The 20,215-nt window shown below is 37.0% G+C and overlaps 2 protein-coding genes across 3 annotated transcripts; one reads left to right on the top strand and one right to left on the bottom strand.

The window, feature by feature from the left end:
* Nucleotides 1–469: 469 nt before the first annotated feature.
* Nucleotides 470–2,101, bottom strand: gng5 (guanine nucleotide binding protein (G protein), gamma 5). The gene is made up of 3 exons (XM_039661232.2): nt 1,919–2,101; nt 1,033–1,184; nt 470–949 (listed from the first exon to the last, which is right to left on the bottom strand). The coding sequence occupies exons 1-2, from the start codon at nt 1,997–1,999 to the stop codon at nt 1,059–1,061; spliced, it is 207 nt and encodes a 68-aa protein (XP_039517166.1). The 5' UTR covers nt 2,000–2,101; the 3' UTR covers nt 470–949; nt 1,033–1,058.
* Nucleotides 2,102–6,555: 4,454 nt separating this feature from the next.
* Nucleotides 6,556–20,215, top strand: LOC120471428 (meiotic recombination protein REC8 homolog). Of its 2 annotated transcripts, none has more exons than XM_089131019.1 (18): nt 6,556–7,072; nt 7,226–7,294; nt 7,460–7,602; nt 7,774–7,852; nt 8,410–8,530; nt 9,011–9,074; nt 9,250–9,317; nt 9,403–9,475; nt 11,183–11,336; nt 13,397–13,610; nt 13,694–13,834; nt 13,925–13,991; nt 14,254–14,603; nt 17,480–17,528; nt 17,677–17,743; nt 17,893–17,991; nt 18,479–18,576; nt 19,814–20,215. In XM_089131019.1, exons 1-18 carry the CDS (start codon nt 7,017–7,019, stop codon nt 19,885–19,887), a joined length of 1,986 nt encoding a protein of 661 aa, XP_088987145.1. In that variant the 5' UTR covers nt 6,556–7,016; the 3' UTR covers nt 19,888–20,215. The 2 variants fall into 2 exon arrangements, with proteins under 2 accessions (XP_088987145.1, XP_088987146.1); XM_089131020.1 differs by having other exon boundaries at nt 6,562–7,072; nt 7,490–7,602.

The following is a 20,215-nucleotide window of genomic DNA, read 5'->3' as shown; positions in this document are numbered from 1 at the left end:
ATTCAATGTGAACTTCAATTATGTACATTACACAAGTTTTCGGTGGGGTATAGGATGTCACATAACAAGAAACTGCTTGCAACAGAATGACAATAACTATTTTATATGTAATATATGAATGAACAGTAACACAAAGCCTGCCAAAACACCATGTTATTTTGTGTGGTATAATAATCTCATAAAGTTACTCAAAATGACACTAAAAATAATGGCACAAAAGCCATCACTGGGACGGTTACTTTTAAAAAGGTTCTAATATGTACCATTTAGGTATCAATATGTGCCTTTGATGTACAAACATGTGTCTTTTTAAAGTGTGCCACCCTAAGTGACTGCATTTGTGCCTTTTTTCCCCAGTGTGTATTCACAATCAAATGAGTGAATTTCATGTAAATTTTTTGGTTATCAAGTTAATATATCCTGAGCAAATCTTTCACAGTAATCAAAGTAACAAAACAATAGAGACATGTAGAAATCAATGGGTTTATTTGGGGTTATAAAAAGTCTAAGGCAGAGAAGATTGAGAAATAGACTACAATGTTAAAAGGCACAATAAATTACTAAGTTTCTTCTGCTGTGCCACATAAAAAATACAAAAGCCTTCCCTCCACAAAACTGGAGCGTTGTTTATCACTCATTAAGGCAGACTTTTTAGTTTGAGGTCTTCAAACTAAAATCTGAAGGTTGTGAAAGAGTAAAACACAAGTTGAGATATTAAAAAAAAAGTTTCTTGTTCTACAATGAAAACTTGAGAAAGAAAATACACCATAACAAACATAAAGCGGCCAGATTGGCAAAATCCTTTCAGTTCTTATTTCGGTGTTTATGGCATGAGGTATTAACTGGCAAGTGGACAGCTTTTGTGCTGTTGCTTTTTCGATTACACATCATGGCAGTGGTTTTCTTATTTTTCCCCCAGCAGAATTGTCACAGGAACAGGAAAAAAAGCCTGAGAAAACATATTTGAATTGTTAGTGTCAATATTGTAATGTTTCGGCTTTTATTCAAATGCATTTTGATAATCATCCTTACCAATAGCAGACGGCCGTCATGGACCCTCACAAGAAGGAGCAAACCTTCTGTGTCCTGAAGGGGTTGGTGCTTGAAGACACACCTGTCAGCAGTGGATCCTGAACGGCGTTTTGAATGCAGAACTGCTGAAGCTCTGCGGCCGCCTGAGAAACCTAAATGGCCAAAATTACACAATAGGTCACAAACGTCTGGAAACTGTAGAAAATGTTATACACAATCAGCTGCGATGATAAATACAAGCTCATACCAACAGACAAAACATTTGAAAATGGATGTAATAGAGCACTGCATTTCTTGCCTACTTTTCTTACATATAATTTAAATAGGGGAGAAAATATAATTATATAACTACATATAAAAATAAAATAATAATAAGTAATTATATAAATAATTTAATCAGAATAAATTTAATTACAATTGTAATTATTAAAACGAAATTTGACTCAAATAAATATAACCTTACTACTGAGAACATTAGCTCTCAGTAGAAAATTATAGTATAAAATTAATAACTTCCTTTTAAATTTTAGCGATGGGGTCCCTCACGTCTCTAAATGATCCTTTTTGGAGGTCCATGAGACCTGAAAAATTGAAAACCTCTGGTCTAGATAAACAAACTAACGTGACCCATCGTAGCTAACGTTAGCTAGACCTGGTATAAACCTAATTATTCAGTATTTTTCCCCCTAGAGCGTGTTTAATATCCAGTTTGTTTAGTGGATATTTGTACTACTTAACTGTAAAATAAAACTATTTTAATAAATCGTCTGAGAAGCCGATAAAACAAAGCTAACGGGTTCCAGGTCCACGCCCAAGCTCAACCCGGCTGCTAACTCACTAGCTTCAGTCTCAGCCGTGACGAAACCGCTAACAGAAACCAACCGACCTTTACTCTGTTGATGTTTGCTTCGAAGCGCAACTGCTGAACGACTTTCTTCATCGTAACGATGCTTGATGATCCCGACATGTTGTCTGATGATATTTCTAAACGATATGCAACAGCGAAGACAAAAGTTGTAAGTAAGCAGTTTCCGGTTAAGCTCGGTCCGGAAGTTGTTTTTTTTTTTTTTTTTTTTTGCAGGATGGTAGGGGAAGACTCATGAATATTCATTAGTCAACGCATCCCTGATTGGCTCGTCGTAAAATCGTCTTCTTCTTCTTCTTCTTGTGGTGTTTAATGGCGGATTGGCAGACCAACATAATGGTGCATTCCCGCCACCTACTGATCTGGAGTGTGGTATGCTTGGCTTTGGAAGAAAAAATAAATAACTTCTATTTATTATTCCTGTTTTATTTAAATATTTAAATGTTAATTCGTGAATTATTGATTGCCTTGACCCATTTCCTAACAATACTTTTGTTGAAATTGTATCAATTCCCATCCATTGTAAGTTAGCTCTTGAATTAACTGTTGTCTCTCCCATTCATATGCAGCACATTCTAAAAAAAATAGGAAGAGAGAGACGTGCGTCAATATTATTATTTATTTATTAATTAAATTCGTTTTAATTAATTCGTCATTCTTGTTTTCTATAATTGACAGTAGATAGCCCAATAAATGAAAAAACACAAAGCCCTTTTAACAAGTAGGCCTATCATAATTATGTAGGCTATTTGTTATCTGGAATAATTACAAAAATCCGTGCAGCAGGATTTATTTATATAGTCTAGGCTATTCAGTTTAATTTTCTATTTAGCCTATTATAGATATGACTACAACTTTATTTATTCAAATTAAACTGTGTGTCCATTCAGCGCCGGCCCGAGCCTTTTGGGGGCCCTAAGCAGAATTTGATTTGGGGGCCCCTCCCACGACGCGGAGTCACCTGTGTTTGACGATTATTGACATAAATGTCACGCAAAAATGATACATTATAAATGAATACACTGAGGTTATGTATTAATAAAAAAATAGATGCCTACTTAAATAAAAAAGTTTGAAAACAGTCTTAAAACTGTCTCAAAACATATACAATAAATTATTTGCTAAAATTATGACAAAACTGAGAAATTAGAAACGTAAGAGCAATGATACTTTGGCCTATCCTCCTGGGACCCAGGAATAGACTTTTGTCCACTGTAGTGGACATTATATTTTATTGTATTTCTATGACACCATGCATGTCACATTTTTTTTTCTGGATGTCCTGTAAAGAGCACATTCAGGGCAATACAGAGATACCAAATGTTTGGAGGTTTCACCATGAAAACAACTTCTCCTTGGTCTTTAAAAATGTCTAACATTAATTTAGTGATCAAATGTAGCACTCTTATTGAAATATGGTAATATATTGTAATTATAATTTAAATCTAACTACTTTTCAAATTGTATTTCATCAACCAACATCTCATGAAAATGTTATGGGGTTTCAAATGAAAAAAATGACTTTCCGTTACAGGGCATTGATTTCATTCATGTCCACTGTAGAGAACATCAGGACATAAATCATGTTTATCAGGCATTCTGGGAGACATAACAAGTGAATATGTAAATAAATTATACGTCAATATTCTTATGACATATTAGATATTATTATTAAAATGTTGCTTATTATTACGCCAATGCTTACACTTCTTTCCTCATTAAATGTTGCTCCAAGAACACATTAATGTGCAAATTAGATACAGTGTATAGATACTTTGCATTGAATGGGAATATTAATTTATGCCAATTTGACCCATATATTGCATAAAGTAAATTGGTGTATCAATTAATTCCATTATATCTTTCATAACATAGTTGATAATCATCTTTATACAAATTTTAGTTCAAAAAAATCCTGAAACCCCAAAATGTATTGGTGATTGGAAAAAAAATCCCATTGTTTTTGCCTACACATTGTATGTCATTTAATTTTAACAACTGAGTCCTGGTGTCCACTACAGAGGACAAAGTATTACATATGAATAAAATATAATTTTTCAAAAAGGTTTTTTTTTTTTTTACCATTTGTTTATTATGCTCTAAACAATGATGATGACATGAAAAAAAAATCTAAATAAAAAAAAAAAAACTTTCTGGGTCTCAGCTATTGTTGAAAACTAAAAATATTACTAGCCTATTTCTCAACTGTCTCAATACAGAGTAACTATCCTCAAAATCTTTATTATTGTTATTATTATTGTTGTAACAGACTTTGTTATATAGTACATGACATAATCAACACAGTCTGTTACTATAATACCGGTTATGATGTTCTGGCGCTCGTTGTATGTGTGTATGCAATGTATTTTTCCCCTCGGGGCTTGCCGTAGATGGGTCGTGCGCACTTGCTAGGCTACTGGAGTGTCGCGGGTGTTTGGAGATCTGATGTGTGGTATAATAAAGTGGAGAAGAGTTCAAACTGCTATGTTTATTATTTATTCAAACTGCTACCCTTACACCTTGAAGGATAAGTTCTCCTGCGGGCTATTTTCTCCAACTTAAACCGATACCGTGACTAGGCGCAGTTGCGCACGAATTGTCTATGCACGCGCGAGGTGTCTAGAAGATTATGCGTATGACTTAAACGCTGGCAGACAGAGCAGCAGTTGTAACTTGTAGGCAGGTATATTGACCATTAAATCAGAATTTTGTTGTCTTGAACTATTCATTCAGTCATATTCATTCATTCATTGATTTATGTCACTTGTTTAAGTCATCTAAAAAAATAAAAATAAAAAATAACCTCGATTAGGGGGCCCCCTGGTGGCCAGGGGGCCCCAAGCAGCCGCTTAGTTCGCTTATGCCTCGGGCCGGCCCTGTGTCCATTGATTGTGAAGTTAGACATCAAAAATTGCAGATCAAGCGCATGGGGCTGCATGTTTTTTCTTGTTATGAATTGTATCCTAGTTTCCGTTATAGTTAACTACGCGCAGTGATATTGAACTGTAATGCAGTCAAACTTGTCTGAAACTACTTTAGCCGTGCGTTTCCCTGAAAATAATTGCACACCTTAGAACGTTCCAAACCAATCAGAATCAAGCATTCAACAGCCCTGTAGTATAATGTTGATATAATTTACTAAATCCTCTGTATAACTGTCATTTCAGGCTGTATTACAACATTTTTAAGAGGTCGTACGGGGAGTTATCCGGGGACGCCATGGTCACCAGCTTACAGGCATCACTTGATGCATGTAACAAAAAGGAGGGGTCAGAGTGCGGGAAGATGTTTGCAGATTCCAAGAACATCATGAGGAGGGCCCATTCAATGATCCCTGAAGCCCCTTTTCCACCAAAGCGTCGGTTCAGCCATTCACATATTTTCATATTTTTCTACCGACGTGTCTGATTTACCGCAGTGTTAAAAAAAACTGTGGCGAGCGCGACGGCGGGGTTTGATACGGTTAACATAGCTCTCCTTATTAGCTAGGCTAATTACATGCTTGCTTGCTCGTCTCCACATTGACAGCATGTTGGATGGATCTGTGCAGCGCTGTTTATGATAGGCTATACCATTCTGTCAATGTGTTTGAGAGAGAGAGTGAGTGAGCGTGCGAATATGCGCTGCACGCAACTCTGCAGTCAATTACAACTTTTCCCATCTTAAATTGTTAAAAACACGGAAATCAATATGTGGCGGTCAGCGCTGATAATGTGGTGGGCTGCCACTAATAAATGTATGGGAAACACTGTACCGGTTATCGGACCTCTTAGGAAACCTTGACATTTTTATTTTTAAAAATTGCATTTGCTCCCTAGGTCAGGTTGCACCCCACAGCTCAACAACCTGCTCATCACCTTAACTTTCACTGCATTTGTAGTCAATGCCATATTATCCAGTAAACACTAATAAACGAACAGAACGGAAATTAACTTTGGGCCAGATCATCACCATGGCAACGCGTCTGATGAAAGCGTGCGTCTTGGTTATGCTGATAATCTGATATGGAATAAAATCTGGAAACTTCCTCATGAATATTTAGTCACAAACAAAATCAAAGAAATTTCCCTTAAACTAATTTATAAATATTACCCAAGTAATCATTATCTTGTGACCAGATTTAATTGTGATATTGATACATTTTACATTTTGTGGTCTACATGATGAAACATTTTATCATTTATTTTGGAGTTGTCCTCATTCAGTTTGTTTTTGGTCTGATTTCTGCTCCTTTATAAAGGCTCACATCATGCCCAGATTTCAACTCTGCTTCAAAAATGTGTTATTTGTTTTTTTTTTTTTCCCTTTATGACCAATCTTATCGTAAGGAATACTACCTAATTAAATACCTAAAACAATACTGGGTTTGAAAAATAAGAAAGTATCTATATGTAAACATTTTCACATTTTTGTTTAACTTAAGTTTGTCACTGCTTTGTTTGTCTTTTCATGTTTTTTATTTAATTTATTCAATGTACCCCTGACTGTAATTGTAATTCTTGAAATTCAATATTTTTTTTTTTTTTTAATAAAAAAATTCGAACCCACTCATTAATATTAATAAGGACAGGTTTTCCGCATGCTATGATTGGTTCATGCGTTAGCTCCTGCACAGCCATTCAGCAAATCAGGGTTACTGGGCGAACGTAGTTAATATTCACAATCTAAGTATTCGTATTGGACATCATGGCGCATAACAACATACGCCACCTGATGGCGTTTAGATGCAATCAGAGATGCAATATAACCATCCCTTTTTTTTTCTCCCTTTTGCTTCTTTATATTTATATTATAAAAACATCTTCATTGTCACGCGCCCTTAATTATGCTATTTTTATGTAACGTATAACAAAACTGGAATGGAAACAAGACAGTCCAATAAAATGCTTCCTAGACTAAGTCTTCATAAGATTGGTTTGTCTTATTCACAAAGCACAAATGATTGGTAGATCTTTCAAAACAATTTCCCCACAGCAACCTTTGAAGTAGCCTACTATATATTCCCCCTTTCAAAACACTTTGGATTTTACCTCAGAGATTTCAGTTGTTTCATGATCACGTTATAGTATTCGCTGAACCTTTGGTTTAAATCTACCCTGTCTTTATCAACCTGTTCACAATGTTTTTCTATCCTACGGTGCTCAATCATCGGACTGGGTGCTTTGCCACGATATGGTAAGTTTTAATTTTTTCTTTCAGAGAGTTGGGCCTGACTGTTTGTATGAGAAGGTGTGCTTGCATGAAGGATAAATGTTATAATCTGTCCATTTAAAATGTCTAATCCTAAAACTGAGGCTTATATATACCCTAATACATACATTTATTCAGGTTGGCGGCCACTAAAGGACGAAAGATCAGTCGGAGAGATATGCTCAAAGTCAATGTCCAGCGCACTTGGTTAGTAGCAGCCTGAGCTATCCTTTCAACGATGTAGCTAATAAATAAATTACTTGTCAATAATTTTCTTCATGATCGCATTTAAAGAAAACATTAAGTTAATTATTTTTAATTGCATCAAATTCATAATAATAAAAAAAAATGTATGGCGTTATTCTTAAACAGCCATGACATCTTGAATTACGTATTGGTCAGAGTCCCGCCCCCGCTGCCAGGATTGCCCCGCCCCCGGTTCGCCCTGTACCTGTCCTCTCAGCTCCAGTATGGAGTGGTGCTGGTCTACCACAGACAGTGTGAATTTTTGTTAGGTGGGCTGGCTCCATTTGTCAAACATATACACAATATTTGACATATAACACGAATGTTTTTTTTTATTTTTATTTTCTGTTTTGACTTTATTAACCTTTAAGATGACACAGTGGGCTGAAAGGGATCATGATATTTGTTGCATTTAGAGATGTTGTTTGTGCTTTTCTCAGAGGACACTCAGGTGGCAATTGATAGACTCCTCCGCCTTAACCGGAATACTAAGATTGATTTGATGGATGAAGAAACCAGGTCAGGCACTATCTCATTTCTTAGACATTTACATTAACAGTTACATTATGAGCATCCTTTATGTTGTCATGATGTCAGATAATATCAATTGTGTTAATGCAGATGAATTGAACCATTATGTCCGATGAACATTATTGTCTGAACAACGACCTTTATTAGTTAATTTCACAGGGACAGTGTACATTAATAAACATTACTGTTATATATAGTGTCAGAATTATTTTTCATCTGTAGTCCCTGGACAAAATGTCACAATCAGCCTGAAAACAAAAACGTCAAAATTACAAAAAAAGATTCAAATGAACATTTCATGCTATTTTTATATTACAAAACAACTTTGCTGAAACAGCATTTGCAACCCATGCTAACTTTTAGTTAGAGGCCTTTTTCAAAGGCCAAGAAGAATAAGTACAGAATAAGTAAGCAAAGAATAAGTACAGTTTTACATCCAGAATTTTAGGTGAGAGCAACAACAGGACAAAAATTGAAAATGTGAATGAAAAAGAGATTCAGAGCTTGATGTGTTTAACATTTACAGTTTCCTCCTTCCTTTTCAGGCAGAGTCACATGATCCCTGATGCTGCTGCCCTTTTTGATGAAACCGAGGGGGCGAGGGATCCGTTCTTCGGGGTTATGGATAGCGGCTACAGCCTGCCGAGTCCAAGCAGTCTCATTCAGGTGCCATGTTACTCTCAGTTTCAAAGAAACGCTAAAGTTCTGCCATATGTACCATTCAAAAGTTGGGGGCAAAAGTTTTTTTTTAAAGAAATACTTTTATTCAACAAGGATGCATTCAACTGATCATAGTGACAGTAAAGACTCTTATAAAGTAAAAAAAAAAAAAAACATTTTCATTATTGATAATAAGCAGCAAATTCATCATATTAGAATGATTTCTGATTCTGAAGGATCATTTGACACTGAATACTGGAGTAATGATGCTGGAAATTCAATAATATATTAAAATAGAAAAAAAGTTACTTTAAAATATTCCACATTATTACTGCTTTTACTGTATTTTCAAAGCAAATACATGCATATTTAAGGAGCCTTTTTAAAATATAAAAAAAATCGTACTCGCACCAAACTTTTGAACAGGATTCATAAGGTGTTAACAATGAAGTCATGTGTAGTCTAACCTGTCACACTGTGTCTCAGCGAACGGAAGAGGTGTCACCACAGCATGTGTCGCCTGCTAGAGAAAAATCACCACCCTCAGATGGTGAGAACTTAATACTTCACACCGAAAAGTGATACGTTGTCATTTGCAGCACATAATTACTTGTATCCATAGTCTTTCAAGTAATGCTATGGGAATTTACAAATGAGAAGCACCAACCATAAAGAAAAATCTAGAAATGTAAGTGTGTTTTTAAAGCTCCTTGTTTCCCCTTTAGGCATCACAGCCAGTCAGGAATCCATCACTCTGACTGAACGTGAACCAGTCGTCCTGCCTGAGCCAGAGGTACAGCTGTCACTCAGTCCTTGTCAGCATCACTGCATGATCTCCTGTTGTGTGTCTCCATGGTGTCGTCTCTCTGTTTCCTCAGTTTGAAGGAGCAGATCTGCTGGAGTCCAACCTGGTGGAACTACTGCTGGAGCAGCCCGAAGGTTTCTTTGAGCGTGAGTGATGCTTTCACTCAAACCCATAATTATCCTGGTGCCAGATTATACTTGCACAAACTAATTGTATGAATTCATTGCATGAACTTGTCAAAACATGCCTGGTCATATTTAAAAATATGCAAGAACATTTCATGTTCATATTTCAGCCCACAATCAAAAGAAATAGATAACCTTTAAATTTAGTTTTTTTGCATTGACATTATTTTTCATGATAATTGAGCACATAATTACTAAAACTGTAGTGCTAAAGATAAAAAATATTATATATTTCTTAAGAATGTGAAATATTTATACTTCGTTGTAGTTTTTTTCTGCAGGCTTTAAACTATGCTAATTTAAATAAATAAAAATTCAACTTTTTTTATTAAAAACACTGTAAAAATATGATGTATTTATACGGTACTTCATTGTAGCTTTTTGTGCTTGTTTTAAACTATGCTAATCTAAATTAAAAAAATATAAGTTATTTAAAAAAAAAAACATGTAAAATGTGTACAATTTATAGAATTTAAATTAAAGGGATGGTTCACTTTGAAGTATGTTTAGCTTACCTCAAGGGCATCCAAGATGTAGTAGGTGTCTTTGTTTCCACAGTATTTTTAATTTTGATATTTTTAGGTTAAACCGTTGTTGTCTGTCAGTCATATAATGCAGGTATGGGGGTCCACCTCAAAGAGCATGCACAGAGAAGTCTAAATTAAACATGATTTAATGACTCGTAAATGTAAGTACACATTGATGGCCTAAGACACGAAACGAGCGGTTTGAGTGAGAAAACGAACTGTATTTATATCGTTTTTACCTCTTGTTAACAGCCATGTCCAACTGATCTGAGGGCGCGGGCGCTTTGTGGCTGTGGTTACAAGAGGTAAAAACGATATAAATACTGTTCGTTTTCTCACACACACACCGCTCGTTTCGTGTCTTAGGCCATCAATGTGTACTTACATTTATGAGTCATTAATTTGGACTTCTCTGTGCATGCTCTTTGAGGTGGACCCCATACAGACCTCCGTTATATGACTGACAGACAAGAATGGTTTGACCTAAAAATATCAAAATTGAAAATACTGTGGAAACAAAGACACTTACATCTTGGATGCCCTTGAGGTAAGCTAAAATGTACCAAAAATGTATTTTAAAAAATAATTAAAAACTAAATAAATTGTGAAGTATTTATACTTCAATGTAGTTTATTGTGCTGACTTTAAACATGCACATTTAAATATAAAAATTACAATAAATAACTATAAATAAGTAAAAATACTATATAAAATGTCAAGTATTTATACTTTATTACAGTTTTTTTTAAATAAGAAAGAATTTAAATAAAAAATAACAAAATACTATATAACATGTAAAGTATGTAAACTTCATTGTATCTTGTTGCGTTGCTTTAAACTATGCCCATTTAAATAAAAAAATAAAGATTTTTTTAAATTAAATAATAATATTATATAAAATGTGAAGTATTTGTACTTAATTGTAGCTTTTGTGCTGGCTTAAACTAATTTAAATTAAATAATATAAAATGTAAAACAAATGTAAAAAATAGAAATAAAAGATTTAAAAAAGAAAACAAAACATCCACATCTGTTTTGATGATGAGAATTTGATGTCAGGTTTGGCTGACATCAACACTCATTATGAGTTATTCATTATCAGTTTTAGATTTAAACTTGAGAAGGGACTGTTTTTTTTCAGGTGAAGATGAGAGGCAGCTGGAGATAGACAGAGAAAGAGAGCAGATAGAGAGAGTGACAGAAGAGCCGAGGATGCCTGATGAAAGAGAGCAAGAGAGAGCAGCACTTGAGAGAGAGGCAGCAAGAGATCTGACAACATCAGCCTCTTTAGATCTGTACGTTTAGACATCCACACTTCAGAAACTTGCTCTTACGCTTTTAAGTACGCTTTCAGTAAACAAAAGATACTAAAAATGGAAAACTTCACATTTTTGAAAAGAAAGCTTTTAGGGTTGATGGCTTTAAAGTCCCTAATCTTGAATCCAGAATCTCTAGTTTTCTCCTTAGTGTGTCCATAGTTAGGGCTGCACTTTAATTGTGGTTATGATTTTTGCTTCTCTCGATTAACTAAGTATAATCGCTATAGTCGGAATCATTAAATAGATCCTCTTTGATTTGATATTTCAATTTTACTGCAAACAGCTGCAATCTTGCACTGGTATAGCAAGCCTCCACAAGCTTTCAAGCTTGGGCTTCCCAGATGTCAAGTGATTCATTTCCACAGTCAGAAATTTTCTTCTAAATGCACACATTTTCCACCCTGACTTTGATGATTTGAAACACCAACAAACATGTTTAGCGGCCTCCACTGAGATATTCTGCTCAAATAATGGACCAGAATAACCAGTCTGTGTTTCTTCACAAAAGGCCGCTTGTTCTGTGAATAAGTCTGCCATCAAACGTTCTCAGTAGCTGTTTCCATCCACCTATTTTTATGCAAGTGTTGGGATATTGCATAAAAAAGCTGGATGGAAACGCCAGGATGAGAATAAAAAACATATGCTCTCATTTGAGGCAGCTAATTTATTTATCCAATAAGAAGACATGCGCAGAAACTACAATGGAAACACATTTACTGAATAAATAAATCTGTCAATGCGCAACGAATTGCGTTCCCAAACATCCGGACCCCAGATAACATGACAGTGTTAAACAAAACAAAAACAATACAAAACACAGATCAGTATATCTGATAAATAATGACAAAAATAAAATAAGCATTTACTATAAAAATTCGTAAGATATCACCCAAATGAGTTCAGGTTCCTTATAGCCACAGGAATAAAAGAATCCCTATTCTTCATGTTTTAAAGGGGTCATGAACTGGCTTTTTAAATTGTATTATATTGTTGTCTGAGGTCAACTTGTGACGTTCGCTTGGGTTTTGCATTTAAAAACATCTAAATGAATAAGTAATAGACTATTTTGTACCCTAGATTTGAGCCCAGCTGAAAAACGCTCGGTTTCTATGGGCGTCTCGCACTGAAGACTTTGAAGTAAACGCCCACTGTTGAGTGGATCACAGTTTTGCATATTATAATGAGTTTAAACTCACCAATCGATGCACTTGGAAATTGTTTTGAAAACGTCCAATGTTGTAAAATGGCAACCGGAATAATTCGCCCATACATGTTCGACCCAGAGTCCGTGTGTTGCACCATTCCTGTCAGATCCAATATCTGTTAATCGGTCTGCAAATAAAGTCTTGTTCACAGGACCAGCTGAAACGTCATTAAAAATAAAGTTTATCCATACAGTCCTATTGGAATCCAGAGGAAGCGTATGCAGCAACTGTCTTCTTCCACAACCAGGCACTGCACAATATTTTGTTTTGCTCGGTAACTCGACCCGGTTTGTCATCACGAGGCAGGCATCTTATTTAGCTATGTGTGTAATGCATGAATCGGTGGGCGGGGCTAAACCGGCCGTGTTGAAGTAGGCGTTGATCTTTTTCTGCGGGGGTGGTGTTTTATCCTCTTTGACATCATAGTTCCCCACTTTGAAAAATGAGTCGTTTGCTGAGGCTGGTGTCAATAAAAGCTTTTATTGGACTAACAAGGCTGTTTTCAGTTCTGAAACTTACAGGATATTCTTATAATATGATGACCTCTTAGATGTCAAAAGCTCAAGGAAATGTTGATTTCTCAGTTCATCACCCCTTTAAAATGAAATGCATTAAATCTATAAGCAAATCTGAAAAAGGGCTAAAAAGCTGTTTTGAACCCGCCGCAAAATTAACCCTAACCACGCCCTTTCAGCGCTAATTTTTCACTCGAGCCTTTAGCAAATCCTGACAGTAGTTTTTTTAATTCCAAAAGAGCATTTTTTATGCAACCGGTAATGTTATACCGGTTTAAAAACACCAAAGTTATGCTCTAAGATTATGATTTCCCAGGGCACAAATCACTGGCGCATCAAGCCAGGAAGTTGTCCTTCTGCCTGAGGAGGATTTGGGGCTTCCCATGGAGATACCTGTGTTAGAGGAAAGAGAAAGGACGCCAGTATCTGCGCCTGTACCCATACCGTCGCCTCCGCCCGGCGAACATGAGGAAATGACCGCTGAACCCGAAAGAGAGAGGGCGGTGAGAGAGAGGAGCCCTCTTCTTCAGGTGTGTTAGGATGTGAGGTCTGTCTTGACGCTACATTAAAGCATTTGACACATTTGTCATCAAGCCATCTGTCCCTCTGTCAGCCTGCTGTAGTGAGGCCTGAATCTCCTAAAGTGCAGAGGAAGAGGAGGAGACAGCTGCTCTTCATCGATGAACATACACAGATATCTCAAGAGGAAATGAAGGCCCAGATTGATAATGTGGAGACAGAGACCAGGCCTTTGGTAAATCCAGAACAGTCTGTATACTTCAAGTCAGCATTATTTTGGTGAATAAAATGGTTGTCAGTTGTGTTTTGTTTTTTTTTCTCCTAGGCGACACTCATCAAACCCCGCTTTGAAAAAAAGGCTGCTAAAGAACTGCTCGGAAACCCTTGCATGAGTAAGTCGTTGAATATCCAAGTTAATGCAGTCACATTTCACCCTAAAATCATGATGTTGTTTTTGAAAGAAACTAATACTTTTATTCAGCAAGGATGCATTAAATTGAACAAAAGTAACAGTAAAGACATTTATAATGTCATAATATGACCTTTATGGTTATTCCATGACAGCTTCCATGATATTCACTAAATCCTAAGCTTTATACAGTCCAGAGCTAAAGCGCATATTATAGACAGTTGAGTGTTATGCTTTCTACATAGGCCTTCCACCTGATATCCTGCCGCTATGGAAACAGGCCGCGGTCGTGAGGCGCATCCCTCCATCCTGGCCGCGCTGGGACCTTCCCGCAGCTGAGGAAATACCAGAGAGAGAAGACGAAAGACCAGAACCAGCAGTGAGAGAAGAGGAAAGACCAGAACCAGCTGAGAGAGGAGAGGAAAGACCAGAACCAGCAGTGAGAGAAGAGGAAAGACCAGAACCAGCTGAGAGAGGAGAGGAAAGACCAGAACCAGCTGAGAGAGAAGAGGAAAGACCAGAACCAGCTGAGAGAGGAGAGGAAAGACCAGAACCAGCTGAGAGGGCAGAGGAGAGCGAGCTCAGCTCAAGAGAGGTCTACTTCCTCTAAAACTAACCTTTTACATGATTACATTTAAAGATGTAACTCATCCCACACCATTTGTGTTAATACCTTAAAAGGCTTGGTTCACCCAAAAATTAAAATTCTGTCAGTATTTACTCACCCTCATGTTGTTCCAACCCCGTAAGACTTATCTTCGGAACACAAATTAAGATATTTTTGATGAAATCTGAAAGCTGGATCACTCCTTAGTTAGTAAAAATATTGTTAAATTGTCCAAGTCACTTCAGTGGCTCAACCTTAAGTTTATTAAGCAACAAGAATACTCCCCCCAACCCCCGTAAAACGTCAACGTATAATGACGTTATTCAACTATCACGAGAGCGCCACGACCCATACACGAGAACTGAGAAGAGTTTTACCAGTTGAGGCTTTTGAGTAAGGTCAAAACATTTCTGTCCAGAGCTGACCTTGAAAAGGCCATTCATGCCTTCAGCAGCTCGAGGATAGACTATTTCAATGCCCTTTACATTGGACTTAATCACTCCTTAAAGGGTAAGTTCACCCAAAAATGAAAATTAAGTCATTAATTACTCACCCCCATGCTGTTCCAACCCCGTAAGACCTTCGTTCATCTTCGGAACACAAATAAAGATATTTTTGATTGTATCTGAGAGCTGGATCAGTCCTAGATAGGCTTCCTAAGGGACTGGCTCTTGACGGCCCATAAAGTCATTAAAGAAAAGGTTTAAATATTCCATGTGCCTACAGCGGCTCAATTATAAGTGTATCAAGCGACGAGAATACTTTTTGTGCGAAAAAAACATAAATAACGACTTTATTCCACTATTCCATTACTTCCTTATTGGCGCATGCGCGAGAACTGAGACGAGGACGTTCTCATTCGACCACTTCTTGTTACCGGCTGCTCACCGCTTAGGAGTATTACCGCCACCTACCGTATAAAATGATGATCCATGTATAAGGCGCTCCGGATTATAAGGAACTGTTGTTTTTTGAGAAGATTAAAGGCTTTTAAGTGCACCTTATAGTGTGGAAAATACGCTAATTGAAAAGCGTATGTACAGCGCGCATCTTCCTCTGCTTGTAAACAGAAATTTTTGCGCTTCCAGCTATATCAGCACATCATCTTATACGGTAGGGGGCGGTAAAACTCCTGAGCGGTGAGCAGCCGGTAACAAGAAGTAGACGAATGAGAACGTCCTCGTCTCAGTTCTCGCGCATGCGCCCATAAGGAAGTAATGGAATAGTGGAATAAAGCCGTTATTTATGGTTTTTTCGCACAAAAAGTATTCTCGTCGCTTGATAAACTTATAATTGAGCCGCTGTAGGCACATGGAATATTTAAACCTTTTCTTTAATGACTTTATGGGCCGTCAAGAGACAGTCCCTTAGGAGCCTATGTGGTAGTTATACAGCTCTCAAATTTAATCAAAAATATCTTTATTTGTGTTCCGAAGACGAACGAAGGTCTTACGGGGTTGGAACAGCATGGGGGTGAGTAATTAATGACTTAATTTTCATTTTTGGGTGAACTAACCCTTTAATAGGCTTCAACTGGTACAAAATTCAGCAGCACGTCTCCTTTGTAATGCCTCCACTCTCATTTCACCCCAGTCCTCCGTTCGCTCCACTGGCGGTGCGGTTCAGGGTGGAGTATAAGGTTCTGCTGTTCGTGTTCAAGGCCATCAATGGTATGGCCCCGGCCTACCTCGCAGAACACATCACCGAACGTGTCATTGATTGATGATGTAAGTTTTCGTGCGTATCCGTTGCGTGCGTCCGTCTGACATCATTGACATCTGAGGTCTTACATTGTGACATGGCTCACAGCGAGGATCATGTTCGTACAGTCTGACAAGCTACAATCGCAAAGGACGATAATAAATCGCACAGTGTCAGCCGGCTTTAAATCAGTGCTACCCAACCACCTAGCAACACCCTAGAAACCACATCAATGCGCTGACAACCACCCAGAAAACTTAAGCAACACCCCAACAACCAGTGCCAGTGACATCAAAACTGTAGAAATTGAAAACATTCCAAAAATAAATTAAAGATTATCATTTAAATATGACACTAATAAACAAAGGGATGCATATGTGTCAATGACTGAAAGACATGGGCCAGATTCATTTCAGTCATTTCATTTGTTTATTTGATATGGACACAACAACAGTATTGGACAACCCAGACACTTGTCCATTGAAAGCTACACACTTTCACAAAACACGGTACACAATACAATATTTAAGAAAGTAAACAATACACATCATCATCAATATTCATTTCAAACAGCGTTACCATGTGTACAGCTTTGACTTGACCTCAGCCATTGTTTCAGACCTCTATCAAAGCTGATCATGTCTGTCTGCAATTTTAGTTCAGTTCCATAGTCTCGATCCATTAAAAGAGAAACTAGACTGACCAAAAGATTTTGTAAATCGCGGAAGAACACAGTCCCCACTGACTGAGGCTCTGGCGGAAGGTCTAAGTGAGCCCCGATGCCTAATTGCAAGTACTAAAATGTATAAAATTTCCAAAAGTAAAAAGATTATGTCTATGAATGGTGTCACAGTGATGAGATGTCATGGGTTTTCTATCAAATACCTTGACTGCCTGCTTGTACACTAAAACAACTGGCTTGAGTGTGGACGATTTACTCACAGCTTGCGTCAGCGCACACCCTCTTTTCACTCCCTTTTTTTTTTTTTTTTTTGGAATTGCGCTCTCACGGAAATTTGCCCAGTTTAGTAAATCCCCTAGTCTATTAGTTTATGTTAAGACTGAGTGATCCAAATGGATGGATATGGATCAAATGCATACAACTTAAATTATGTGTATAAGAAATGGTTCTGATCTTTTTTCCCGCATCCTTACTACTGTAGATTCCCAGAGAAATGGTGGAGTCTGACCTCCTCCAGCAAGAAACACCAGGTAAAATATCAGTACATTACATTATAACAGATCAGCCAGAACATTAAAAGCACCTGCCTGATATCACACACAGCTGGTGTGTTTTGAAGGGAGAGAAAGAAAGAGAATAACAAGTTTAGCTGCGTTCACTTTTTCGTTGTATTTGCAGCCTCTTTGGTCATTTTGGAGACACCAGACAAGGAATTTTCACCACTCGAGACACCTGAGATGATACGGTGAGAGGAGAGATGGGAAAAGAGAGACAGGAAGTGTGAGACGGAAGTAGCTGCCGCTCTCATTAGAGACTGGTTTGACGCGTTTGAGTTTCACACTCAGTCGCTGCATAATTGCCTCTGAATAATTACTTCTGCTTTCATGGGTTTAGATCCCCGGTTCCAGAAATTCAGTTGGGTCTAGAGGACATCCCAGAGGAGAGGGTCCCAGTGATGGAAGATATTGCAATGGATATTGAGGAACAATTTAGGTAAAGCTTGAAGCTATCTACTTCTTTTTGATGTCAATGTTTACAAAATATATCCATTTTTCACACTATTGTGTTAATATGACATCTATCAAGTCTATCCAGTATATTCATTTTTGTTATTTATTTAAAAGTAATTTATAGTATTATTGAAGTCATATCACATTTAGTTATATAGTGCTTTTTTAGTTCAATGTTGATTCAGTTCAGTTCAATAACAGTGTAGATGTTGTAGGGTTCGTCAATTATGAAATTATTTCGATTCTGCTATAAAACTCATTATCATTAACCAGGCAGTTTTGTCCATTAGTGTCAGTGCAGTCAAATCAATATTATTACTGAATATTTGGTTAATATTATTGTAATATTATTACTGAATAGGTCTTTTAAAGCTTTACAGATTAATATTTTTTTTTGTTGTTGCTTTTTTCCATTTTAGTGGATTGTTACTGTGAACACATTGCTAATGTATTTCTTTCTTCTGTTGAAGGCCGCAGGATGTCATGGAAGATTTAGTGACCTTTCGCTCTCTGCTGCCCGTTCACGCCAGCCGTAGAACTGTTGCCCAATTCTTTTGGAGATTGCTAGGTAAGATTGTGGCAGAGGATTGAAGCCTTGTTTATCCTTTCGCCTCTCTAAAACGGATGAGGCGTTTATCATTAACACGCTCGCCGTTATACTATTCTTTGAAACGACATGGTCCGAGTAATTGTACTCTAAAAACCATCAGGAAGCAGCGATGAGAAGAATTTGACATGTGATGATGTTTGTTTTTATTACACTTCACCAATCCCACGCTAGAAAAGAACCAAATAATCGTGTTAAACCCGATAAACCTTGAGATTATTACTTTTGACATTACAGCAAAAAAAAAAAAAAATAGATATGAGAACATATTAAAGCAGCTCTATGTAACTTTTTCAACCTTTATAATATTTTTCCAAAACCCCTGAGATGGTACATTGACTTACAATAGGTTGAATGACAGGTCTACCATAGCCTGACAGTGTCTGTATTGCTTTTATTGGCACTATGTAACTTCGGGGTGCGGGTAGGAACCCAAGCACAAAAAGAACTACAAAATCCGCTTTACGGCATACGTCACTTCCCCCACTTCCTCAAATTCCAACGGGAGAGCTCAATGAGCGTTTTTTTCCCCTGTATGTTGTCATGGCTGAAGCAGCAAGTAAAACCAAGAAGCCAAAAGTTTTGTCGGAGGACAGTAGAAAGAGAAAAAGGGAGAGTGGCTAAATAAAAGGCTGGACGAGGATCAATATTGGTCCAGCGTTAGCTTGCTGGCGTGAGCCAGAGGAGGAGAGGTGACATCAAAAATGTCATAATGGGGCTTTAAACAACAATCAGGCATTTTCATTTAATTTCATGAACATTTTGATTAAACATGGACCTTTATTTTCTTTAAAAGGCTTATTTCTGCCGGGACAGACGTACCTGCTAAGCCAGATTTGCCTCTCGTCCATCTTCGGAAGCAGAGATGTGTGCAAAAGTTACCAAAAATGTTGTGCACACCGCCAAGCGAAATGGGGTCTCATGAAAAAAATTAACATAATGAAATTATGAAACCAAGGGTTTGTCTCAAAAATTGGGATCAATTTTTCGTGTGGGATGGTTGACTAGTTGTGGGGCAATTAATGAAACCAATTTTATTTTCAACACAAACATTTAAATGGAGAAAATCACCTTCTAGAGGCTAAAAATGGTGTGAGAAGGAACACCACGATTAACAAAATAAATGTAATCAATTGATTTATTGAAAAGTTCAGTCGTCTGGGAATTTATGCAGTCGTGTTTCGTCTTGTGTTTACAGAGCAAACGGTTGCAAGAGAGATCACAGTGCGACAGGACGAGCCGTATGGTGACATCATCATTTCACAGCCATAGATCGATGGTAAACCGATGATGACTTGCCATTATTCTCAGACAAAACTGGTACGACTTATTAAATCAGTGTTCATGTTTATGAATTTTTAAACAACTGAAAGTCCTTTAGTTGTATTAACGTGTTATTGATGGTTTAACAGATTTTTGTCATTGTTTATTTAATATTGTGATATTTTGTAAAGAAGTTTCGTCTTTTAAAGAATGCAATGAACTCTTGCTACTTTTCAATGTTTTCTATATTATTCTGATGATACCATGTTTGTTACAATACTACTGTTTTTATCATAATATTAAATGTTGTTCTCTGTGTTATAGCATGAGGCATCAC

The sequence above is a fragment of the Pimephales promelas genome, chromosome 5, assembly GCF_988280905.1.
Source record: "Pimephales promelas chromosome 5, fPimPro1.hap1.1, whole genome shotgun sequence".
Classification (NCBI taxonomy): Eukaryota; Metazoa; Chordata; class Actinopteri; order Cypriniformes; family Leuciscidae; genus Pimephales; species Pimephales promelas.
This window is presented reverse-complemented; position numbering and strand designations above follow the sequence as displayed.